Genomic DNA, 25,707 nt, shown 5'->3' on the forward strand with positions numbered 1-25,707 from the left:
GCTGGGAAAGTTTACATTTGCAAAAAGGCCCAAAGCACCAGGCTGCTTAAAAGAATAAAACAGCTTTACTGTGAAGAAAAACAACTTTGTGTAGAAAGGAGAGAGAGACCTAACTGTCTAACTGTTGTCTGCAGTCCTTCTGTCTGTTCCTTCTGGAGGCAAGCAGGCAGGAAGTGTGGGCAAAGGAACAGGAAGTCTCCAAATGAGCCAGTCAGGATGCTAGAGGAGATAAGTCGAAAAATATCCGGAAGTTCCTATCCTAACTATGCTGAATACACATTTCCTCTGATGCCCATGGGGGGAATAAACAAATAATAAGAATAAATACATCCAAGAATAAATAAATGCCCCCTGTTGGATATTCTTCACAATTGTTTGAGTCATGCACACTACCAATAAATAATAAATAAAATTAATATTTATTTTTCTAACCCACCCTTCAAGTGAGGCTAAGGGCAGGCAGCATCAATTCATAAACACATTAGACTCTAAAAACATTTCAGTATCCCAACCCATCTGCCAGCAGTATCCTTTTGGGTATAATTATCCTTGGTGTTCCGGTGGCTATTTCCTCAGGGGAGGCCGGACAATGAGGTGTTGTGGGTGTTATATTCCTGGCCTCAACTATAGGCCTGGCAGAATAAGAAGTTGATTAAGGTCTTGCAGAGGCCTGATCTCAGTTGAGTATTCCACGAGGCCTAATCCTGAAAAAGCCCTGGCCCAGGTTAAGATCAGTCCCACTTCTTTGGGACCAGGGACCCTGAGCAGATTTTGGCCTATTGACCATAGTGTTCTTTTGGGACATTCAGATGAGCTCAACTCTCACCACAATTTTCAATTTTGTTTTTTGTGTATAATCTTGCATATTCCAGTAATTTCATCATAAGCAGTGCCTTGCTGGTCAGTTGAGATGTTTGTATATCTAGGATTCATTGGTAATTAAAATCACAAGAAGAGCCCTGCTACGTCAGACCGGTGGTCCAAACAGTCCAGTGTTCTGTTTCATCCAGTAGCTAACCGGTTTCCCCTGGAGGGATAACCAACCAATCAATTCATATATTCAGGCTTCTTTTTGAGCTCCTGCCAGAGTGTAAGCCTTTTCCTTTGAGATAAGAAAGAAAGCAAAAAAACAGGACTTTCAAATGCTTAATATTTTAAAGGTTCTGCTTTGAACAGCTGCCTTCAGGGCCTCTACAGCTGGAAAGGCTGTGTGTAAATAATCAATCAGTCAGTCAATATAAACAAGGACAGCATTCCCGTACATGCAGTGTGTAACAATGCCCATTTCTTGCATAACACCTTTTCAAAATGGTTTGCATGAGTTGCAGTGAGGACAGGACAAGAGAGAAGTGAAACATTGCAACTGGAAGAGTAGGCACACCCTCTGTTATCCTTCAAGGAGGCTGGCAAACGGGGGAACAAAGTGTGAAAGTGGGATTTCTAACAACCTGGAGCAAACAAAATGTCCTTCTCCAACAAAAGCTTCATGGAATAGTATTTACCGCCTTGATATTATTTACCATTGTACCGTGAAAAGCTTCAAATGCCTATTTCCACATTTGAAGCTTCACCTCCTCGAGTTTGTTGACAACTAAAGAAAAGCCTTTCCTTTTTTCTGAGTCCATGGCTGAGCTTTGAACCAGGAAATCCCCAACCTTTATCATAGGATTAATAAGTATGTTACAATAACACACCCAGTTCCCGACATAGTTATAGCGCAATCTCTCTTCTGAAGGTACGCCCTGTCTCTAATACCAAATTTCCCTTTCTGCACTCTGGGTGCAGGCTGTAACATGTCATTTAAAGAGCCTTCCTGCTTGTGTATAAAGACATCTAAACTAGGACTGGAGCCACCGATATAGAAGCATTGTGCACAGACATGAAAACTGGGAGTCTAGTTCCTGAATTTAGGGGGAAAAATAAGATTCAGAAATACTTTCAAACCTTTGTTACAAGAGGAACCAGATTTGTTTTTAAATTGTGAGGTTTGTCTGAGATGAAGAGCTGTTTAGTCCTACGAGGTTTGTTCTAGCCCAGATTCCTTTATGGGCACACTATGCTTCCTTAAATTCTCTTTGCTCTCTACCATTACCCACTCCATCTCAGAGAGTCTCAGTATGCACCTAAATAGAGCAGTGGGGGTGGAAAGTACCAATAAATTGCAGGTGACTCTCAGTGACCCCGTACAGCAGGGGTGGGCAAACTGTGGCCCTCCAGATGTCCATGGACTACAAGTCCCATGAGCCCCTGCTGCACTGGCAGCAGGGGCTCATGGGACTTGTACTCCATGGACATCTGGAGGGCCACAGTTTGCCCACCCCTGCTGTAGAATTTTCAAGGCAAGAAACGTGCAGAAGTGGTTTATTATTGCCATTGGCTACCTTGCGGCCCTGGATTTCCTTGTGGTCTCTCATCTAAATACTAATCAGGGCCAGCCTTGCTTAGCTTCCTAGATCTGATGAGATCAGGCTAGCCTGGGCTGTCCGGGTCAGGGTTAAGCAAGATTAACCTCATTCCAAACCCACTGACTTCAGTGGATGTCGTAAATTGTTTAGGATTGCACTGGATGGCTATCAAACAGAAGTCACACCAACTCTGCTATTGGTGCACTTGTAATCTAGATAAATATTTGCACTGCATTACCTAAGAGGTGATGCATGTCTTTTTGGACATGTGCTCATTCCAGAAGCCCACCAAAAGGGGGGGAGGGATGTATCTTCAGTGCACAATCTGGTACCATTGTGAGTCTGTGAATTTGTAACACTGTAATGGAATGATAACAAAAGGCAGAGTTGTTTGGTTGTTTTTTTTTCTTCCAAAAATTGCACATTGGGTCACTCGACCCAAGCAGGCTCTTTGTGCAATACGCAGCAAAAAAACAGCCCCAAAACCTCGTCAACACAGATCACTATTACGTCAGCGTTTTACGAAGGATACAGCATCATCTGCAAACAGCTCTGATGAAATATCAGAGGTTACTGGCATACAGACCAAGGCAAGACTATCTGGGCCAATTTTTGTATGGCACTAGTGTTTTAATCCTGGTCCCAGTCTTCCTGCAACTAACAAGGTTTGGTTCTAGTTCTGGGTAGCAGTAGGAGCAAACAGGCTTTTCATAGCTACGTTCAGAGAGGGTTTGTGTAACCACTCAGCTCTTCCTTGGTGTTCTCCCATCCAAAGATTCACCTTAGAAGCAGAGGAGGAGTTGGTTCTTATATGCCGCTTTTCTCTACCTGAAGGAGTCTCAAAGCGACTTACAATCGTCTTCCTTTTCCTCTCCCCACAACAGACACCCTGTGAGGTGGGTGAAGCTGAGAGAGCCCTGATATTCCTGCTTGGTCAGAGCTGTGGCGAGCCCAAGGTGACCCAGCTGGTTGCATGTGGGGGAGCGTGGAATCAAACCCGGCATACCAGATTAGAAGTCTGCACTCCTAACCACTACACCGAGCTGGCTCTTAGGTTCTGAGACAGATGACATTAGGGGAGCCTGGACTTGTTAGGTTAGCTTATGCGTGAGAAACCTGACTAGCCTCACCAGAGCCTGGGCCTTTTTGTCCCTGGCACCTGCCTCGTGGAATGAGCTGCCAGTAGAGACCCGGGCGGAACCAAAGTTCCGCAGTGGCTGCAAAAACAGCACTCTTCCGCCAGGCCAAGAGGAATGAAGAACAACTTACTGGCCTCCCTCCCAGCCTCCTTTCCCCATGCCTCTCCTGTTTTCTCCCTTCTCCCAAATTGGTTTTCCACGTCTACCTGCCCGTAGACGAGGCGCAGGGGCTGCGGACGCGGAAATCCATACTTCAAGGATTTGCCTTATAAGATGGCTTTAAATGCATGATGCGCTTGCAGGGAGGGAGGGAGGGGCAGCCTAGAAATGGAAACCTAAATAAATAAATATACCCCTTGGAACTGTTGGAGCCTTTCCAAAGCGGAGATGGGCTGGGGGTGGGTGAGAATGACAGACTGTGCAATCACCGACGTGGTTTTATTAGCTCCCCACCCGGTTATTATTTGCATTATTGCTCCCATCTCAAAGGCAAGGGTCCGTTCCAGGCTGCATCCGCGATTTGTCCAGCTGCAATGGCCAATGCCGGCGGGAGCATGCACGGCGCCTGCCTCCTTCCCCCACCACAACAGTCGCAATGAAAGGACGCCGTGCATGCTTCAAACGCCCCCTCCCCAAATCTGCAAAGAGAGACAACAAAGAGGTGGCGTGATCGCCCCGCCTCGTCTCTCCATCCTTCTCCCCATCCCCGCCTGGCCTCTAAGCCGGCGCCGCGGGTCCCTCTGGGCGCGGTAGTTTCCTCTGCGGCCACTTGGCGGCGCGGGCCGGGCAGCGCGGCGCCCGTCGGAACTACCCGCCCCACCAGGCAGCGCGGCGGCCGGCTTCGGCTGGTGCAATCGCCGCGGCTCGAGCCGGCGTGCAGCCGGACGGCTCGGAAGGCGCTGCGGGGCGCGTGCGGAGGAAGCCCGCCGGGATGCAATGATGGGGAGGGCTGCTCGCTAACTGGGCGGGGCCGAGGCTCGCCCCCTCCTCTTTTGGGGGCCGCGGCTAACCCCTGCTCATCCCCCCCCCCCGCTTGCAAGTGGCCCTGAGCTGATGCGGAGGGCTGGAGCGCGCGGCTCTTCCCTTTTTTGCATTTGCACCGAGGGACGGTCCGGCGGCGGCATGCATCGCTTCTCCGGGCTGGCCAAGGAGGCGGCGGCGCTGCCGGGCTGCCGGGCGGAGAGGAAGGAGCCGGCCGTGCGCTTCCTGGCGGCGCTGGTCACCGGGACTACTCAGCCGCCGCGGGAGGCGACCCCCACGCCCCGACGACGCCCCCCGACGCCGGGCCGAGCGGGGCCGGTGCGCTGGAGCAGCGCGGCCAAGGCGTCGGCCGTGCAGGTGCAGGTGCCGGAGAAGCCCCCCCGCGAGAAGATCCTCACGCTGGAGTCCATGAACCCGCAGGTCAAGGCCGTCGAGTACGCCGTGCGGGGGCCCATCGTCCTCAAGGCCGGCGAGATCGAGAAGGAGCTGCGCAAGGTGCGCCGGATGGGATGGGACGGGGGGAGGGGCAGGCGGGCAGGCGGGCCGTCGCTGGGACCGGCGGGGACCCCCACCCACCCACCCACCCATTGCACAGAGACCCCCGACGTCCGCCCCGGTCTGCGGCTCGTGGCCGTGGCTTGCAGCGCCGCAGGAGCTTGCAGCGGCCCAAGCGCGCTCCGTCCCGCCCCCTTTGAACGCCACCGCGCTCCTGTCGCGCTTTACTGCCTCGTGCAGAACTGGGATGCTCTTGCAGAGGGATTGGGCAGCCGCGGTTCCCTGCACGGAACTGGCGATATTCTTTGCGAAGGGCCCAATCCGACGTGTGCGGAATGCCCCCCCTCCCGGGGAGGGGGCGTGGCAGGGGCTTGAAGGGATGGGGTCTGGGGAGGGGGGCGCACTAAGCGGCCTCCTACCGATCCAGAGCCTTGGTTTGTGCACATTGGTATTGCCGACTCTGACTGGCAGCAGCTCTCCCAGGGTCTCCGCATCACATTGACCCTGGAACTGCCAGCATGCTGAGCAAATGCAGGACCGCAGGGATGCAGTCCCAGCTCCGGGCATGAGGCTGCCTAATACTGAATGGGAAGCTTGTCTCAGAGATCGGTATTGCCAACTCAGGCTGGCAGCAGCTCCCGCAGGGTCTCATCAGAGGTCTTTCAGCTCAGCGTGACCCACAGCCCCTCTGCATGAAGCTGCCTTACACCAAGTCAGTCAGTAAAATTAGGAGAGCCCAGGGTTCTAGGTATAGACAGCAGCAGGAAGCTCCTGTGTAATGGGCAACAATACACTTGAAATGTGTAACACAACAACATTTGAGTCCAAAGGCACCTTTAAGACCAACAAAAGATTTATCCAAGGCGTGGGCTTGTGGGTGCATGCACGCTTCCACACACAGTGGAACAGGGATCATAAGAATACAGATATAAGGAGAAAGTAAATTAGTAGCAACTTAGCAAACAGCATCATAAGTCCAAAATATGCAGTATGATAAGTCTTTGCAAATCAGGCTTTGGGGTTCCATTATCGTTCAGCTAGAAAGCTGTAATAAATTTTCTGAAATAAAATTCCGAGCAAAGTTGCTTTGAGATTCTTGTCTTTAATGGGGGAAATGTGCATACATTTTGATCATAAGTTCTTTCTCAGCACAAGCAATACAGCATACTGATACGAATACAAAAACCAGCACTGAGTAAATGTGCAGATTTTTCTTTGTTTGATATCCAATTTTGGGTTTTGTATTATTAGTACAGGTATGTTCCTATGCAACTTTTTAATCTGTGGAATATTGCTTGCTCTGACAAAGATCTTATGATTGAGACGTGTGCAAGATTCTTCAAGCAACTTTGCTCAGAATTTTATGTCAGAAGATTTTTTTTACGATTCTAGTTGAATTTACAAATGCCGTGTTTATTGCTGACCATTACACTTTACACCGAGTCAAGCTACTGGTTCACCAGAGTCAATATGGTCTACTTAAGCTCACAGCCGCTCCTCCAGTCTTGGGCGGAGGTCTTTCAGGTCATCTGTTGGGTCTTCCTGTTGTCCTCCTGCCTGCAACTTTCCCAGCAAGTCTTGTTCTCTCGTAATGTGTGATCCAAGTACCATAGGCTCAAGCTTCTAGGGCAGGGGTAGTCAAACTGCGGCCCTCCAGATGTCCATGGACTACAATTCCCAGGAGCCCCCTGCCAGCGTTAGCTGGCAGGGGGCTCCTGGGAATTGTAGTCCATGGACATCTGGAGGGCCGCAGTTTGACTACCCCTGTTCTAGGGAGAATTCCGGCTTGATTAGAGCCCACTTTGGGGCAGTCTGTAAAACCCTCCTCCCACACGACCTTTCAAACGAAGCAATTACCACGTTGAAACAATTGAGTCTCCTTCTAAACAAACTTTTTAGAGTTATCTCAACAGAGCCAGCTTGACGTAGTGGTTAAGAGACTCTATTCTGGAGAACCAGGTTTGATTTCCCCACTCCGACCTTGGGCCAGGCACGGTTGTCTCATAGCTCTCTCAGCCCCACCTACCTAATAGGATGTCCGTTGCGAGGGGAGGAGAGGTAGGCGATTGTAAACCCCTTTGAGAATCCTTTGAGTAGTAAAAAGTGGGGTACAAAAAAAACAGCTCTTTTTTGTAGGGGGAGCAAAGAAGAAGAGTTGGTTTTTATATGCCACTTTTCTCTACCCCAAGGAGGCTCAAAGCGGCTTACAGTCGCCTTCCCTTTCCTCTCCCCACAACAGACACCCTGTGAGGTGGGTGAGGCTGAAAGAGCCCTGCTATCACTGCTCAATCAGAACAGCTTTATCAGTGCTGTGACTAGCCCAAGGTCACCCAGCTGGCTGCATGTGGGGGAGCGCAGAATCGAACCCGGCATGCCAGATTAGAAGTCCGCACTCCTAACCACTACACCAAACTGGCTGAAAGGATATCATATAGAACTGAGGAGAGACCAGAGTGTTCTTCATAGTTTGGAGAATTAGAAACCTTGAATAGAAATGCTCAAGCCTCATAACTTACCCAGCATTCTGTTCTACAACCCTGTCGTCAGACAATTACTTAGAACTGTTTAAAGAACAAGAGCAGAACAAATAGGCAGCCTCCCGCCCTCCATGTCACGGAATTGCATAAGGATGATTATATAATCAGTCAAAGAATATTTACTTTTCACCTGCCTCTGCTTCACTCTGATGCAGTTGAGATTGCCTTACCTGACAAGGCCGCAGATAAAAGTTCCATTTTTACTCTCCAGTGGACACTTTCCAAAATGAGGAGTTTCAAAGCAAAGGTTGAGTCCAAGAGGCAGCGGACTCTAACTCTGATCCGGAGGTCCAAAGGAGTTTCTTGTAGCCCAACGGAACAGTTAACCAGGAAATCTTTAGGGACCAATATATGCTTTCTTAAAAAGCATTTGCTGGATTGCTGGGTTTGGAATTCTTTGCTCCAGCTGCATGAATGCTCTTTTAAATGTTTTCTCAGGTGGTTCCAGCGAGTTTCTTGGTCACAGGGCTCTCATCCTGACAGCAAGAGTAGTTTGCAAAGGCCTCCTTTTGGGTACTGCGTATGTTCCTAATCATGTGGTCCAAATGCAGGTCAATGGTGATAAGAAATAGGTGGCCAGTGCATAGGATTTGGCCATTGCCCATTTTGTCCACCATTTTTCAGGCTGCAAGGGTGACTGTGGTTTCGTAATAAGCGGGCTTGCGTGCAAGAGGGTCTTGAGGTCTTAATATTGTGGCAAGAGTTATCCTCCCTTTGAGGTGCCATGAGACAGCGGTATGGGGAAGAGCAGGGTGTTTTCTGGCCTCTCCAAGCATCTCGGACACCTTTTCTCTAGCACAGGTGTTTTATGCACCTTGGACCATTTTCGCTCCAGTGTTAAGGTGGATGTTAAAAGCTCTGTGGTGACTTCAGCAACTGTGCCAAGGGAACCTCCTAGTTATAATGGTCCTTCAGTCGAGGTGCAGCGAGGACCGAGGTCTCACTGGGGTAGCGAATCTGTGTCATTGTCCCAGATTGCAGGTATGGGTCGCGTGCTGGGATAGTTCTCCCTTTAAAAATAGCAGGCTCCATCAAAGGGTCGGTCAAAGACTCCATGCAAGATATTTTTTTAAATATGGGTCTTGACCTGGATAGCCCAGGCTAGCCCCAGCATGTCAGATCCTGGAAGCTAAGCAGAGTTGACACAGACTAGTATTTGGATGGGAGACCCCCCCAAGGAGCACTGGGGTCATGACACGGAGGCAGGCAATGGCAACCCTAGGATCTCCTGGCTGTACTATACATGTGCCATCTGTTCCACATAATATATTTCTGGTAAGGCCTTGGAGGAGGAGCGTGTCTCATGGCTGAAGTGCCACTCAGCGCTTATCACCCACTCAGGATGGCTGTCCCACCCCTGAGTGCTGCCTCCTCCAGCAGACAGCCAATCGTCTACCTTCCCCCACCCCTGATCACCCCCTCCTCCTTCCAATTTCCTCTGAGGCTCGGAGGCTGCAGACTCCTGCCGTGTGAGAGCTACCCCTGCTGGGGAGTTCCCTAACAGCTGCCTGCAGCCTTTCCAGGTCCTGGGGGGGAGAGGGAGGCCTTCTGCAGAATTCTTACACACCTCCCACCCCCCAATCTAGCACTCATTGTATTCCTGAATGCAACAGGCCTGGCCCCTAGTACAATAAATAAATAACTTTCAGGAGTTTCGTATCTTAAAACCTGCCTGCTGCAGTCCACTGTTTAGATAAATGTGGGGGGAGTAGAACATTGTGCATAATTCCCCTCTTCTCCTTGCTCCGGCAGGAGGTTGTTACTGACCAGCTGTGTTTCAAGTCTTGTGAATGTAGATGCTGGTTGATGCCTGTAAGGCCAGCAAAATGACCCATCCCCCAAATGTGTGTCAGGCGGGAAGAGAGGGTGACATCTGAGAAAGCTGAGTAAGATAATCCGCAGGGCTCCGGGACCTTCCAGCCTGGGAAACCGCTCTGTTAGCAAATACTCATTGCTTTGCCACTTGGTTGCTTTGCATGCTTGAAGAACTCCTCTCTCTCTGTGTGTGGCTAAGTTTCCGTAATGAAAATACGGGCCAAGTTAATGTCCGGTGTCTAACCCACTCCGGTTCTAACCCTGAACCTATTAGTTATTTTGGGACAAATTATGTATGTTGAGATTTTACGTAGGTAACTAATGTTATGAACAGTGTTTTATTCTGCTTCTGAATGACCTGGGGGCAACAATAAAAACCAGACTGGCACTGTTGCATGGTACAATGCTAAATCTTTGGTTGCTTTTCCTTCCTTCCTTTACTTCCTTCCACAACCAGACAGATACCCCCTCTCCTTGGGAAACATAGACATAGAGTTGGAAGGGGTCTCCGGGGTCATTTAGTCCAATCGAAAACAAAAAAAGAACTAACTAGAATTAGCTAGGACCTGAAAGGTTGGACGTCTGTGCAGTTGAGACAACAGGTTGCAAAATTATATAGAAACATCTCCAGGGGTAGTCAAACTGCGGCCCTCCAGATGTCCATGGACTACAATTGCCATGAGCCCCTGCCAGCAAATGCTGGCAGGGGCTCATGGGAATTGTAGTCCATGGACATCTGGAGGGCCGCAGTTTGACTCCCCCTGATAGTCCATCCCCCTGTGGAATGCAGGAAACTCACAACTGTGACCCCGATTCCATGCCCAGATGATGGTGTGCATGGCTCTCTACAAGCTCAGGAAACAGTCATTCCAAGGGTAACATCATCTGGGTTTCCCAAAGGTCCTGTCCAGATCTATATTCGGCTCAATTACTAAGCGGCTGGTGCCGGGCTCGGTTTCACTTAAAACAAAAAACGAAAACAACTTGAGTGGCGTCTACAATAACTTCTCCCGGAGTTCACGGAGGCAACTCAGGAGCGCTCAGGAACGCAAGACACCCGAGTAACTCGTCCTGCGTGCCCAATGGGGTCTTAGGTTTATTTTCTTTGAATAGCAGCTCCATCTCACCCCCCATCCCCCCTTGTGGTATGTTGAGCTGTGCTTGAGCATCTGCAGTCGATTTAAACAGACCGTCAGTTGTCCAGCACAGTATTGTGTATTCTTGTCCAAGGTCTTAAGGCAAAGAATCTGTTCCCCCCAACGTTTCCTACCTGAAATCGAAACCAGAGTTCCGAAGGATTTACTCAAGTCAAGATCCTGCCTTATAATATGTTGTACTTAGTACTATATAGAGAAGATACTTGTCAATACACCCTAGGTTCAGTCTGAGATCCAGCTTGGTCTCGTGGTTAAGAGGAGCAGACTCTAATCTGGAAAACTGGTTTGATTTTTCATTCTTCTTCCACGTGCAGCCAGCCAGGAGGGGATCTTGGGCCAGTCCCAGTCCTAATCAGTTCTCCCAGCCTCACCTACCTCAAAGGGTGAGTGTTGCGGAGAGATTCAAGTGGGTAGCCATGTTGGCTTGAAGCAGCACAACAAAATTTTAGTCCAACGGCACCTTTAAGACCAACAAAGATTTATTCAAGGCGAGAGCTTTCGTGTGCAAGCATGCTTCCCCAGGCAATGGAATTGTATACATTAAAAATTCACTCCCACCCATTCGGGAAACCCTTCCAGAGCGGTCAAGAAACCCCAGGCTTTCATGAAACCCAGGCTGAAAAAGCCTGTACTTAGATGCTTGTGGGGAAATAAGGCAGGCATGGGAAAAGCTGATCTAGGAGTCCCTGCAGCAATTTCTAGGGGTGGGGGACAGCTCAAAAAAGACCCTCTTCTCTCCCTCATTGCAAGAGAAGGAGAGATGCTCTTGTCTACTTGGATAATTCTTCTTGAAATCTTAGCGGTGACATAACGCTCCCTTTTTACAACGGATGGCCATAGACCATTTCCTCCGCGAAGCTTTTACGTACTCAGGAAGGAGCGGTTGGTTTTGCAAGACAAATGCAACTAATGTAGTGGGTAAACATAGCTTAAAATACCCAAGGCCTTTCTTCCCCTTGCAAATTATTCCAAATTATCCATTCCTTCGGTGCTCCCCTAATAGAAGCAAGAACGAACGTTCGGTGACATCCCCGTGAGCGTTATCTGGGAAGTAAAAGCCACACTGCAGCTAAAATACATCAAGATGCTCTATTTTCCTGGATTCTTTCTCCCCCCCCCCTCCCTAACTCCCCAATTTAATAGTAATTTGCAAAATACTCAATATCTTGTAGCCCCAGGTCGGGCTGAGTTATGAAATGCCTGCAGTTACATCACCTCGCTGTGGGGAGCCGAAAGACTTATCAAAGCGTCCCCGTGCCATCTGAGGGCAATGAGTAGGCAGCTTTATCTTGCTTCCCCGTGACCGCCGTTCCCATCAAGTTGCATTACGCATAAGTCACCGTAGTGAAAAAGACCGAGGGTGCTTTGTCAGGCAGGGCAGTCGAGCGGCTTGAGGGCTGCTTGATAAAAGGAGATTAGCAGGGCCCTCCTGCGAACAGGTCTGCTCTGGTCTCTTCAGTGGGGCTGATTCCCAGGTGTAGGTATTCAGGATTGTGCCTATGGTCTGTTGAAGCCGCTGGGCCTAGAAGGGTCTCGCTTTGTTTACAGTGATGCCATAAATTGCTGATTCAGATCTTGAAGAAGAAGAGTTGGTTCTTATATGCCGCTTTTCTCTACCAGAAGGTGCCTCAAAGCGGCTTCCATTCGCCTTCCCTTTCCTCTCCCCACAACAGACACCCTGTGAGGGAGGAGAGGCTGAGAGAGCCCTGAGATTACTGAAGAAGAAGAAGAGTTGGTTCTTATATGCCGCTTTTCTCTACCCGAAGGAGTCTCAAAGGGGCTTACAGTCACCTTCCCTTTCCTCTCCCCACAACAGACACCCTGTGATGTGGGTGAGGCTGAGAAAGCCCTGATATTACTGTTCAGTTAGAACAGCTTTATCGGTGCTGTGGTGAGCCCAAGGTCACCCAGCTGGCTGCATTTGGGGCAGCAGGGAAATCAATTCACACTTATTCTTCTTTCCTTTGAAAAGGAAACTAGTGAAATGGTGTAGATTTAGAGAAGTCTCAGTTCTGTCAGAGTGCTCTTAGCCCCACCTACCTCACAAAGTGCCTGCTGTAAGCTGTAGCCTGCTGGGTGACCTTGGACCAATCACAGTTCTCTTAGGGCTCTCTCAGCACCACCTATCTCATAGGGTATCTGTTGTAGGGAGAGAAGTTGGTGGTGATTGTAAGCTGCTTGGAGACTCCTTCAGGTAGTAAAAAGCTGTTCTTTTCCTTCTTCTAAGTCCTTGTTTCCATTTCTCATCTAGGAAGGCCTTGATTCTGAAATCAGATCTCTGAATGGTGTTTCAATTCACAGTTCCCGCTTATGTCAGCATTTTAATTGGGTCAGGAAGGGAGAAGTCTGCATTGCATTCTCTGAAATAACATGATTTCCCTTTGCTGAGTCTTGAGAATCTTCGATTTTACATTTGTGGCATTTTAACTGTGTCCAGTAATTGCTGGACAGGTTGTCTTTCCCCAAAACATTCTTTTAATTCTTGTCTTCACGGGAAACCGAGAACAAGCAAACACGCTCATCCGAGGGGGGGGGGTTGCTGGAGCGTGTGGCTTATTTTGGCACAGAACATTAACTTTTGCATCTTTGTACCTATCGTTATCCTTGGTGGAGCATTTTTTCGATCAAGAACTGGATTGCGAATCTGTAATCCCAGAAAAGGTGATTGTGTGTGCCGTTCTAACCAACCCTCTTCCGAACTCTCTAAATTGTCATGCTCAGGGGCATGCTGTACCTCCGGAGGGTATTTTTAATACTTGTCGTTGCAATCCTCTTTGTGCCAAGCACAGCGTGAAATTGTAAGAGTGCAGAGCCGCCGAAGTGCTTTATGTCATAAAGAGGTGAGGGGCAGAGACGGGTAAACACTGCTTGACATTATGTCAAACAGGGCACTTGTCAAAGCTGTGTTTTTGGTCTTCTTGTCTCTCTCTCTCTCTCTCTCTCTCTCTCTCTCTCTCTCTCTCTGTGTGTGTGTGTGTGTGTGTGTGGTTCAAGCTCTGTTGTGGCCTGGGCAATATAGATTCTTCTCCCTCTTCTAGAGCGTTAAGAGCTCAGCCTGGAGACCCCGGTTTGATTTCCCACTTCTTCTCCCAGGCACAGTTCTCTTAGAACTCTCTCGGCCACCCCTACCTCCCGACGTGCCTGTCGTGGGGAGAGGAAGGGAATTGTGATTGTAAACCTCTTTGAGGCTCCCCGGGGGAGAGAAAAGCAGGGTTAAAAAAACAAGCTCTTCTTCTACTTCTCTGTTGCTGAACAGGGATGAATCCTGGTCAGCCCAGCTCATGCCTCTCCACCGCTTCCCCCTGGGACCGGGCAGTGCAGAAGGCGGCTGAAGGCATGCCTTTAGTCCTCCGCCGTCCATGTCGAAAGAGACAGGCGCTCAGTCAGTCTTAATGACTGGTGTGAATGTTTGTTTTGCTTCAGACACAGGGATTGAGAAGCCGGCACAGCTAACTAAACATTGCTCCAGTCTGCTGCCTTGACGCGTCTGCAGTTCTTCCTGGGCTGGTGCCATTTTGCAGGTGGCACGAAGGCAGTTTTTCTTTTTTAACCTCAGATAACCCTGGACGTTTTGTTGTGGTTGAAGCTCGACCTACGGGGATCCATCTGACACTTGCAAGTAGGGATGCCGGCCTCCAGGAGAGACCTGGGGATCCCCCAGAATTACAGCTCACCTCCAGGCAACACAGATCAGTTCCCCTGGAGAAGATGGCTGCTTTGGAGGGGGGACCCAAAGTCCCTCCCCTTCGCAAACCCCACTGTCTTAAGGCTCTGCCTCCAAACCCTCTAGGTCATGAGTAGTCAACCTGTGGTCCTCCAGACGTCCATGGACTACAATTCCCATGAGCCCCTGCCAGCTGGCAGGGGCTCATGGGAATTGTAGTCCATGGACGTCTGGAGGACCACAGGTTGACTACCCTTGCTCTAGGTGTTTCCCAACCTGGAGCTAGCAACTCTCTTTCTAAACAGCAGTGTGCACCAAAGCAAAGGAGCCTCCGTAATTCTAGACTGTGCATATTCACAGCTTCCGTGTTTTTATTTCCGGCAGGGAATCAAAAAGCCCTTCACCGAGGTCATCAAGGCCAACATCGGAGATGCGCACGCCATGGGACAGCAGCCAATCACCTTCCTCCGTCAGGTAGGATGGCCTTTGAACTCCTAAGAGGGTGGGCTGGGGGGAAGCCCCTTCCATTTGTCAATGGTGACGTACCATAGCATGTGTGGGGAATGCGAAACATCATCTGAAAACTGAAAGCAGCGTTGTTCATCCTGCATTCATGGCGATAATCAAACATGTGCGTATGTTTGTGTTTTATTCCTGGGCCGTGTAGGTGGTTGCCCTGTGCACATACCCAAACCTGTTGGATAGCCCCAGCTTCCCCGAGGACTCGAAGGAGAGAGCAAGACGGATCTTGCAAGGATGCGGAGGGAACAGTTTAGGTAATCTTCCAACAGGATTAATCTAAGTTGCATTTCTCTCAGGGCCCTGACTTTTTATCCGTGGCAGGGGTTGTTAAGTGCATGGTCTGTTTTCTGCACGTTTTTTATTGACAGCCAGGAGCTCACACGAATCCTTTTGGTTGCTTTTCATAGCAGGACGCTGCCTTCTTTCTCCCCCAGTATTGTGGCAAGAGTTTTTGTTCTTGGCTTTCCAAACGTTGCCGAGATTGCAGGAGAGCTCTTAGCAGGGGGGGGGATGACGCTCATCTGGTTTGCATCTTTGCTTGATTTTTCTTGATTCGCTGTAGCCGAACAATGTAGGACTCTCCCTCATGTCAGGAGTACAATTCACTAGAGTTTCGTCTGCCCCCATCCCTCCTCCCCCTTGGAGACTAGATGACCCCTGGAGGTCCCTTCCAACTCTGTTTCTATGAAATCAAATAAATAAACACCTTAAACAAGGTGTCAAGAGCCTATGGTGAAGGCTCTGGCTCCCTAGCAGGGCAGCCTTGCTTCCTTCGTCTGCGTCCCACACATTCTGTACACTCTTCCTTGCAAAGGCTTCCCGGTTCATTCCGTTCCTAGCTAGGGGGTTGTAACAACAGTGCTCCTTGTGTCTTTAATTACAGTGCAACAGCAGCTGCTGGAGCCTCCGTGGGCAGTGTGTTCCTACGTATTCCGATGGGCCTTTGGTGTCGTGGTTAGGAGTGCGGACTTCTAATCTGGCATGCCAGGTTCGGTTCTGCGCTCCCTCACATGCAGCCAGCTGGGTGACCTTGGGCTCGCCACAGCACTGATAAAACTATTCTGACCGAGCAGTGATATCAGGGCTCTCTCAGCCTCACCCACCCCACAGGGTGTCTGTTGTGGGGAGAGGAAAGGCGACTGTAAGCCGCTTTGAGCCTCCTTCGGGTAGGGAAAAGTGGCATATAAGAACCAACTCTTCTTCTTCTTCTTCTTCCCTCGCAGGTTCATACAGCGCCAGCCAAGGGGTCAACTGCATCAGAGAGGACGTTGCGGCTTACATCGAACGACGCGACGGAGGGGTCCCCGCCGATCCCGATAACATCTACCTGACGACCGGAGCCAGCGACGGCATTGTGGTAGGCTTGTCCCTTTGGTCCGGTGAGCCGGCTGCAAACTGCAGGGGTCACTGCAGGGGTCACCCGGGATTCTGAGCGGTGTGCATTCGGGGGTTCCGGCAATCCAGATCCGGTGCTCCAGCAGGGTGGAATAGAGTCAAGGCGTGCATGCAAATGGATTTAATTCACAGCGTAGATCAAGATGGGTAGCTGTGTTAATCTGTCTGTAGCAGCAGAAAAGTGCAAGAGTCCAGGGACGCCTTAAGGACTAACAACAATTTTGGCCGGGGAGGAGCTATTGTGAGTCATAGGTCACTTCTCTAAACCTGCAGGAGTTCTTCAGAAAGCTCCATGTGTGCTGTGGCAGAGTCTGAAAGTTTGTTTGAAGGTTTCCAGGAAGAGCAGAGAGGATAAAGTACGGAATCCAGACTTGGAGGGCCTGGGGAGTGAATTAGGGTTTCGGTTATGATATTGCCGATGCGCCTAGTACCAGTGGGACCAAAGGGTGGGCATGTGTGTGTATCCATGATCCATATTCTACTCGAAACAAATGCGTGGCTAATAGCAAATCCTGGCTTCAACTGAAGTACAGTTTGGATCTGGAACGTCTCACTTATCAAATGTTTGTGGGATCTAGCTTTTCCAACTAATTAGCCCATATCTAAACAAAAGTCAGATGGAATGGGCTGCCTACGGAGGTGGTGAGCTCCCTTTCACTGTCAATCTTCAAGCAGAGGCTGGACAGATCCTTATCCAGGATGCTTGGGGCTGATCCTGCATCGAGCAGGGGGTTGGACTAGATGGCCTGTAGGGCCCCTTCAAAGTCTTATGATTCTAAAAATTAGATTGTTAGGTATGCACTCGTTAGCTCTTCTTTCCGCATCTGAGGCCTTTCAGATGATGAAACGCAGACATCGAAGCACAAAACCTTTTCAGTTCTGCCAATAACGCTTGCTCCCCTTGAATGTGGGGATTTCATGGGATGCAGGCCAGGTAGCTCCGTGTGCACAGCATCCTTGAAATACCAAATCAATGCAGAGCCTTTTCTTTGGCCTGATGTGACGTTTTACCCTCAGCAGATCCTTTTAGGAAGATTGCAAAAAGTAGCGTATTCAGACAGGTACTACCCACGTAAACCATTATTTTAAAAAACCAGCCATTTTCCGTCACAGGGTGGGACCTGCCACCCTCCAGACCTCAGTACCACGGAGCGGCCTTTGTGGTACTGCCCGGTATGAGCTCTTGTGTGCGTGAAGAGGTATGCCTGCACACGAAAGCTCATCCCATGAATAAAACTTTGTTGCTTTTCAAGGCAACCTGTCTGAATCTGTGACATTTCATGTAAGCCTGGTTCAAAATCCTCCACCTTTTGCCGCCCCCTTTCCTCCCACTTCTGTTAGGTAACCAAGTGGGGGCCAACCTTACTCCGTGTGGTTGCGTCAGCCCAGCTCCGTCAATATTTGTCTTCTTCTCCGCCTGTGTGCTTAACCTTCCCTATTGTCCAGCTGGAGGGGTTTTGCTGGCTGGCCAAAAGTGAAACTGCCCCCCTCTGGCACCGTTTGGTATTGCAACGCTCTCCGCCCTGTGTCCTCCTGATTGCTCCACCCGGCTTCCTTGGTGTTTATGTGGGCGGCTGTTCAGAGGCCAACACAGTGAGCCGCTTCTGTCAGACTTGGCCAGCAAATGCGGCTTGGCGCTCTGCTCCTCCCTTTCCCGCTAATGAAATGGGAATTCCTTCGCTCACGACAAAAGGCCTCCGTGAATCAGGCCGGTTCGCAGCTGCAGTCGGAGAGAAAGGTTGCCAGCTCTGGATGGAGAAAAACTTGGAGACTTTGGGCGTGGAGCCTGCAGAGAGCGGGGTTTGGGGAGGGTTGACGTCAGTGGGGTCCCATGCCTTACAGCCCACCTTCTGAGCGGCCGTTTTCTCCAGGGGAACTGATCTCTGTAGCCTGGAGTTGAGCTGTAGTTCCAGGGATTCCCCAGGTCCCACCTGGAGGTTGGCATCCCTAGAGACGAGTCCCGGGTTTTGGTATCCTGGACATTCCAGAACCAGCTGCCTGTTGAGGATCAGGCAGTTCCTACGAATGTGAAAGAGCTGATTTCCTACAGCCATTTCTCCTGCAGTTCTGCCGTTTGGCAAGGTCATATCTGTAAACGCCTATCAGTTGCTCTGTGTGGTTTTTTCAGCAGTGGTGCTAACTATTGCTATCAGCTGCTTGATGTCCTTGTTAAATAACCTTATTGGGCGGGTATTGTTCTCTTCCAGACTATTCTAAAGATCCTCGTCTCGGGAGGAGGGAAATCCCGAACCGGAGTCCTGATCCCGATCCCCCAGTATCCCTTGTACTCCGCCGTCATCTCAGAGTTGGATGCCGTTCAGGTGAACTATTACCTGGACGAAGACAGCTGCTGGGCCCTCGACGTGAATGAGCTCCGACGTTCTTTGGAAGAGGCCAAAGCGTATTGCAATCCAAAAGTTCTCTGCATCATCAACCCAGGAAATCCGACAGGTCTGCACCAAGCTCTTGTCACTCTGCACCAAACAAAGAAAGCTTTGAGTATCGCTGAAGCCACTGTCCTCTGTGTGCACTAGTCTGCATTTTGGGGGGGGGGGTTCCTTTTTGGCTCAGAATTGGGGACAGACTACACCTGATGGGCATTGTTATTAATTTAACCAGTACCAACAGTGTGCCTGGATTTCGGGACATAGGTCTTTGCCCCAAGGAGCATACAACACCCTCCCCTGAGGAGCCAACTTGAAACAGGCAAAACTAGAGGGCGGGATAAGCGAAGGAACTTGGGCTTTATCTCTGTGAGGGGTGGGGACAAAGGGATTCGGCCGAGGGCTTCCTGAAAGGGTTGTAAGGAAGTGACTTCACACTGGCGTTCTGGGAGGCTGTTCTAGCTGTCATGGGCAGCAAGGGAGAAAAGGCAGAAACCTCCCCGAGAGCAAGAGGCCTTCGAACAGCCCAGAGTGCTGGATTGAGAACTCCTTGGGAGGAGAGCAGCACCTTGAAGCCAGGTTTTAAACTTGAACCTGTTCCTGGTTCCAAAAACGTCTAAGTGGACCAAGCTTGTTTGTGTGCGTTGTCCTTCACTTTGCCTTTACTGTCTCAGTGGCTGCTGTGTGCATGTACATTGCTTGCTCTCTGCCTCTTGGCAAAGTAGAACAAAATTTGAGTCCAACCAACCAGGTGCTCATCAAGGTATAAGCTTTCCTGGGCATGCACACTTCATCTGCCGAAGCTTAGATCTGTTATATATCTTAAAGGTGTTGCTGGCCTCAAACTTTGTTCTGCTGTTTCAAACCAACATGGCTACCCACCTGAATCTTATCTTGGCAGTGTCGTAGGCCATGACTTCCCCTGCTATTTGCCATCTGGGTGCACACAAAGCTGCCTTCTGCTGTCAGATGCTCGGGTCCATCAAAATCAGGATTGTCTGCTCTGACAGGCAGCAGCTCTGAAGGGACTTCCTCATCGCCGACTGCCTGGTCTTTTTAACTGGTGGTTCCGGGGATTGAACCAGGGACCTTCTGCATGCTGAGCAGATGGCTCTGCCACTGAGCCACGGCCTCTCCACTTCTTGCTGCCCCCTTCTGCTTTTACTTTAAGTTTGTCTGCTTCATGCACTTGTGTGTGCATGAATGTTCATAAGCCTATTGGAAAAGACCAGAGCATGTGTGTCAGAGGGAAGCTGAAAAATTATCATAGCTTACCAGAACATTTCATGTTCGCCCCTATATTTAGGTCAGGTTCAAAGCAGAAAGTGCATTGAAGATGTGATCCATTTTGCCTGGGAAGAGAAGCTCTTTCTTCTGGCTGACGAGGTAAGAATACCTGGTTAGAACGTCCAGATGGGGCTTGGGAGAGTGCTGCTGATTGTCCCTAATCAAGTCAAGGGCTCATTGAATAATGTCTTTTTCTCTCCCTCTCTAAATGGCGCAGGTCTATCAAGATAATGTTTACTCAGAGAGTTGCCAGTTTAACTCTTTCAAAAAGGTACTTTACGAGATGGGCCCAGAATACTACAATAACGTGGAACTGGCCTCCTTTCATTCCACCTCCAAGGGATACATGGGCGAGTAAGTTCCTATCATGTTCCCCCCTTTTTTTCCCCTTCCCCACTGCATTATGTACTGCAATCAGGCATAAGGGCCACTGAGAAAATGGCAAACCACCGCCGAACGTCCCTTGCCTGGCTGCCGGACAGTCCTCGGATTTTCTGACCACTCTACACAAATGCATGCAATAAATAAATAGGTTCTCTCAGAGCTCTCTCAGCCCCAACTACCTTGCAGGGTTCCTGTTGTGGGTAGAGGGGGAGGGGGGAGGTGTTCATAAAAGCCACTTTGGGATGCCTTTGGGTGGTTAAAAGCGAGAGATTAAAACCAGTTCTTCTCTCTGCAATGGTGCTCTTTGGCGGTTGGTCTGCTGGGCTCTGAATCTTTCTTCTGTTCCCTGCCATGCCGTCGCTCCCAGGTGCGGCTACCGAGGAGGGTACATGGAGGTGATCAACCTGCACCCAGAGATCAAAGGGCAACTGGTCAAGCTCCTGTCGGTCCGCCTGTGCCCGCCCGTCTCGGGTCAAGCCGCCATGGACATCGTGGTGAACCCTCCGGTGCCTGGCGAGGAATCTTACACGCAGTTCATCAAGGTGGGTTAGCGTGTGGGCGGGTCTCCTCCTTTTTCCGGGTCTCCAGATAGGATTGGCAGCTCTCTGGACAGGGACGGGTTAGCTGGTTGCTCGATAAGAGCAGAGACAAATACATTGACGGGAGGAGGAAGAGGCAGAACAAAATGCCCTCTTTTCTAATGCTCACTAGTTTTGTGCATAGAAGAAGCAAGGCTCGAATCCAGGAGGACTCGAGAGACCCACAAGATTTCCAAGGCATGAACTTTCAAGGGTTAAAGCTCCCTTTGCCAGATCTTTCTCAGTTTTGAGTCTGAAGGGCGTATCCCTTGAATTCTTGGTCTTTAAGGTGCTACAGAACTCAAATCTTGCAGCTCCGCACAGCAAGTTTCTGTTCTTGGGCATGCCGATGAATAGCCCATTTTAGGATCTGGTTCCTGTTGGGCTACGTTTTCTTCCCGTGAGTTCAGTCCCACACCTGCCCTATTAGTCAGCTGTGTAGACATAAATGCCAGCTCTTCAAATGGATTCAAGCCGGGTCACCGTGTTGGCCTGAAACAGCAGAACAAAGTTTTGTTCCCGACCAAGTGTTATTCAGGGTATGAACTTTCAAATCTGAAGACAGATGCACGCCCACGAAAGCTTAGACCTTGGATAAAAGTTTGTCAGTCTTAAAGCTGCCCCTGGACTCAGAATCCGTCCCAGTTCTTCAAATGGTTTGAGAGTTGAACCTTGTAAGCTTGCTAATAAAGGATCTGCCTTCTTTTTCTAACTTCTCCTCCACGCCTGCTGATTTTTATGCCTTTGAGAAGAGAAAAAGGGAGGATGGTATTTAGACTCTTGGTGGAAACGTGGCTTGCTAGAAATCAAGGAAGAGGCACAGAACTGGCATTGGTGCGGTCCCATTGGCCCTCGTTTTGAGCCTGTTCCCCTTCTCTGAAACAGGAAAAGGAGTCTGTCTTGAACAACCTGGCGAGGAAAGCCAAACTCGCCGAAGATATGCTCAATCAAGTCCCAGGCATCCACTGCAATCCCCTTCAGGGGGCCATGTATGCTTTCCCACGGATCTTCATCCCAGCCAAAGCGATTGAGGCGGCAAAGGTGAGAACCGCATCACAGCAGAGAAGAGGGGAAGATGACCGTGGGGGGGTGGGGGTGGGGAGTAAACAAACTCAAATGTCTGGGTAAAACCTTTAACTTCCCTTTGGGCTCTGGCATTGAAGTTATACCAGGGCTATGGTGTAATACAGGGGTAGTCAACCTGTGGTCCTCCAGATGTTCATGGACTACAATTCCCAGGAGCCCCTGCCATCGTTTGCATTTCCCTCTTCAGGTTCACAAAATGGCTCCTGACATGTTCTACTGCATGAAACTTCTTGAGGAAACGGGGATCTGTGTGGTCCCTGGCAGCGGGTTTGGCCAAAGAGAAGGAACATACCACTTAAGGTACGGGGTTGTTTGGCGCTCAAATACAGGGAGGTCGTCCATACACGGGGCAATCCTAAGCAAAATTACCGCCTTCAAGTCCATGGAAATCCTGCAGTTCTGTTTCGGAGTGCATCAACAGTTTCTAAGTCCCTGTTCTCATTTATTAATTAATGGATTTTTGCTTTTTGGGCCGCAGCCCCTCAGCTTAAACTACCTTTTCCTGTTTTCCCAGGATGACAATTCTCCCTCCCTTCGAGAAGCTAAAGATCCTGCTGGAGAAAGTGAAAGCATTTCATATAAAGTTCCTCGAAGAATACTCTTAAGCCAAGCAAAGACTTTTTCTTTTTCCTTAGAGCTGACTTGGCGAACAAAACAAAGCTGTGACAGGGAAGGAGGGAATACACTTTTTATCTCCTTATAAATCCAGTCTGGGGTACGATAGCTAGAGCCCAGCTGTGAAATCTGAGAAGATTGTGGCAGATATTAACAAAGCATTAACATTATGGAAAGTGGGAAGGGAGGTCAGAGCGGGAAATGTGAGAACAGAAAACAAAAAAAAGTCAAAATTTGTGCCTTGATCAGAAATTCTACCCTCAGTTTTCACGGCTGGATTTGCAAAACAAGGTTGGGGGTGGGGTGGGGGGGGTGATTTGAGAAACTGAAACTTAAAATTGAAACGTTAGCAAAAATTTGATCAGAGCGACATCTTGGTGTCCATAAACACCTTTCTGTGCTTCGGAAAACCTACCTTGCGTACAGAAGCACCATACCTTTCTGTCTTATGTAAAAAGTAGGAACTGGACTTAAATACTGCCTGCATGACCTCTTAAGTAACTCTCACTCAAGAGAGTCTCGTGCAGAAATTTGACAGATCAGGCCCAGTGACATTCTGTGAAGCTTCAAAAAGAAAGAACGAAAATGTGTGCCAACTTACTTTTTCTTTTCTTTTCTTTTTTTTTTTGGGGGGGGGAGGGTGGGTTCAAAAAGTTGCCAAAATTATGCTCTTGTCTGTTGAATTCTGCCTTTCTAATGTGGGCTAGGCTGTCTCAGCATGAGAATTGGAATCCATCCTGAGCATAGGAGAGATTAGACAGCTCACAAACTGGGCAAACCTCCAAGAAAGCAAACCACCCAACCTGACGAGGGATAACAGCGGACACAACCGTCAGGTAGCCAGCACTGGGTGCAAGAGGATCGGTTTCTCCTGCGGGGCTCATGAACTAGGCTCTTACCCCACTCTCTTGTTTGCGCCTCACGAGGGGACGAGTGGCAGAAATACAGGCCGTTTGAGAGAAACACTTGACTTCTCTGCATTTGGCACTTCCACGGTTTTGTAAGCATTAAAGTTACTCTGGAGCAGCGAACGGTCAAAAGAAACTGGGTCAAGCTTGGAGCATTTCAGTAAGAATTCTCAAATTGCACTCTTCCCCCCCCCTCAAAAAAAAAATCCGGCTTGGCTTAGAATAAGCTACCATGTCGAACATGGAGGTAAAACCAAATCCCCATGCGCTCAAAATGGCAGTTCGTATATTATTTTTATATTTTTTGTAAGTAGAGAATTTTTTCATTGGGAGTTGGCGGGGTGGGTGGGTTGGATTTATAGCCTTCGCAAGCCAGTGGGTTTTATACTGACCTTGTGTTTACACCTGACGTTCCTGAAAACAGTGCAAAAGGTTTACATGTTTCTAAATAACACTTTTGCGGGTGTTTTAAAAGGTTTCCCCCCTCCCTCCCTTTCTCCTTCTGTCTTAATAGGGGCAGAGATCCTTAAAACTGACTTGTTAAGTCAAGGGGCGCTGTCCTCCTTTCGGTGGCTTTTGTAAAACTGTCTTATTACGGTGCCTTTTGGTTTCTGGTACTGCAAAGGAGAATGTACAATTCGGGGGAGGGAGCTCTCTGCATCTCTTCGAAAAGGGCCTAGCTGTGTTCTAGTCAATTGATGACATTCGTATGTACTGTATAGCGTTTGCGTTTTAAATTCCGTTGTGCTTGAATCGAGGCCGCCGTCCTCAGACCCGTTCTGGAATTGACTTGGACGGACATTTCTGCAAACCAGCCAGTTTGAGGTTGGCAACCTAAGAAACTGAGAAAGTGTAGACACTGATTCTATTTTTTTGTCTTTAGTTTCCTTTTACGTTCAGGTTGCAAGTAATACCAACGTTGTGATGCATGCTCGTAGGTACGGATTTCCTACAGGTGCTCCTCATACTGTACTTGGATGACTTTTTAAATGTATCTACCAAATAAATAAAAGCTCTCGAAAACCGTTTGTGGCAGTGCTGAATGTGCCGGGGATGAGTTTTAACAGACATGATGGGGGGGGGGGGGCATATTTTACAGCGGTGGGAAGAGGAAGCAAAGCAGCATTATAGGGTCTGTGGACCATAGAGCTAGGACTGCAGACTGCTGCACAGGGGAGACCTCTGGTGGAATGGAGGTAGCGGTACAAGTTGCATCTGACTTAACCCTGGAATGAAAAGGGAGAAGGAGAAGTGGGTGGCCATTTCCGTCCTCTGCAGAGCCAACCTTGGTGGTCTCTCCAAGGACTGGTGGCAACGTTTGAAGATGCAGAGAGAGCAAAGCTCCAGGCTGCTTAAAGAATAAAAACCGGAGCCAAAACAACCCAACTGGTAACAGGACCTACAAAGCTTGAATGTCTGCATTGTTGTTAAAATTATATTACTTTTATTGTGCACAATTTTTAAAAACCAACTATGGGAATTAAAAACATATGTCCAGCCCATAGGCTGTTGCAAACCGGGATGTTCTGCACTAAGAACGACGTGTTTTGGCCCTTATAGGGCCCCCTTCAAAGGTCTGGTTTTAACACACACCAGTTCTTAACACATATAAAAAAGGTACAGCAGCCAGTAAAAGCTCCAAAGTAAGCTGCAGAGTATCAGAGTCACTGAATGAAAGAAGATGTCTAGATTCCAGTCTCTCTTCTAAAGGCTGCCCCAAATTTTCAGTGGTGTGTTTCCTTATTAGAGCATGAATTGCAATGAGTTCAACTGCTGTTCTGAAGGCAAGCAGGGAGGACGTGTGCTCAAAAAGCAGGAAGTCTCCGGTGGAGCCAATCAGGATCCTGGAGGAGAGAATATTAATATCATCAGGAAGTGCCTACCTTACCTATGCTAAATACGCATCTCCTCCCATGCCCTGTGCAGAACACCCTTTATATTCTGCTCAATTACCCACACTACAGATCTGGCATATGTCAACAAGTACCATCCTGCTTAGCTTCCAAGAGCAGCCTGTCCCACGCATTCTCTCCAGTATTGCAATTTTAATTGCCCCAAGATCCTCCTCCCAAAGCAACTATTTTCTCCTGGGCAGCCGATCTCTCTCGCCTGGAGCTGAGTCCTAAATTCGGGAGCCCTCCAGTCCCCGCTTGAAGGTTGGCAACCACCTAGCTTGCATTTTTCTGTGAGCAAAGCGGAACAGACTCACTTTGCAAGGCTCCCCCAAAGCAGAGGAAGTTTAGAGGCAGGTTTCCACACCTTGAGGACCACTGGAGAGCGCTCACCCTGATGGATTTCAGCCTGCCATGGAACTTTTAAAGTTACAGCAGACCAGCAAGGAAAGGCAGAAAGTGT

At 49.2% G+C, this 25,707-nt stretch overlaps 1 protein-coding gene across 1 annotated transcript; it reads left to right on the forward strand.

Annotated features, from left to right (window-relative positions):
• Window positions 1-4,370: 4,370 nt before the first annotated feature.
• On the forward strand, window positions 4,371-24,377 carry GPT2 (glutamic--pyruvic transaminase 2). Its single transcript, XM_077309996.1, has 11 exons — window positions 4,371-5,020; window positions 14,578-14,667; window positions 14,861-14,969; window positions 15,939-16,072; window positions 18,318-18,561; window positions 19,801-19,880; window positions 19,999-20,135; window positions 20,533-20,707; window positions 21,629-21,784; window positions 22,017-22,129; window positions 22,344-24,377. The coding sequence occupies exons 1-11, from the start codon at window positions 4,598-4,600 to the stop codon at window positions 22,432-22,434; spliced, it is 1,752 nt and encodes a 583-aa protein (XP_077166111.1). The 5' UTR covers window positions 4,371-4,597; the 3' UTR covers window positions 22,435-24,377.
• The last annotated feature ends 1,330 nt before the right edge of the window (window positions 24,378-25,707 follow it).

This window comes from Paroedura picta, chromosome 14, assembly GCF_049243985.1.
Source record: "Paroedura picta isolate Pp20150507F chromosome 14, Ppicta_v3.0, whole genome shotgun sequence".
Lineage (NCBI taxonomy): Eukaryota > Metazoa > Chordata > Lepidosauria > Squamata > Gekkonidae > Paroedura > Paroedura picta.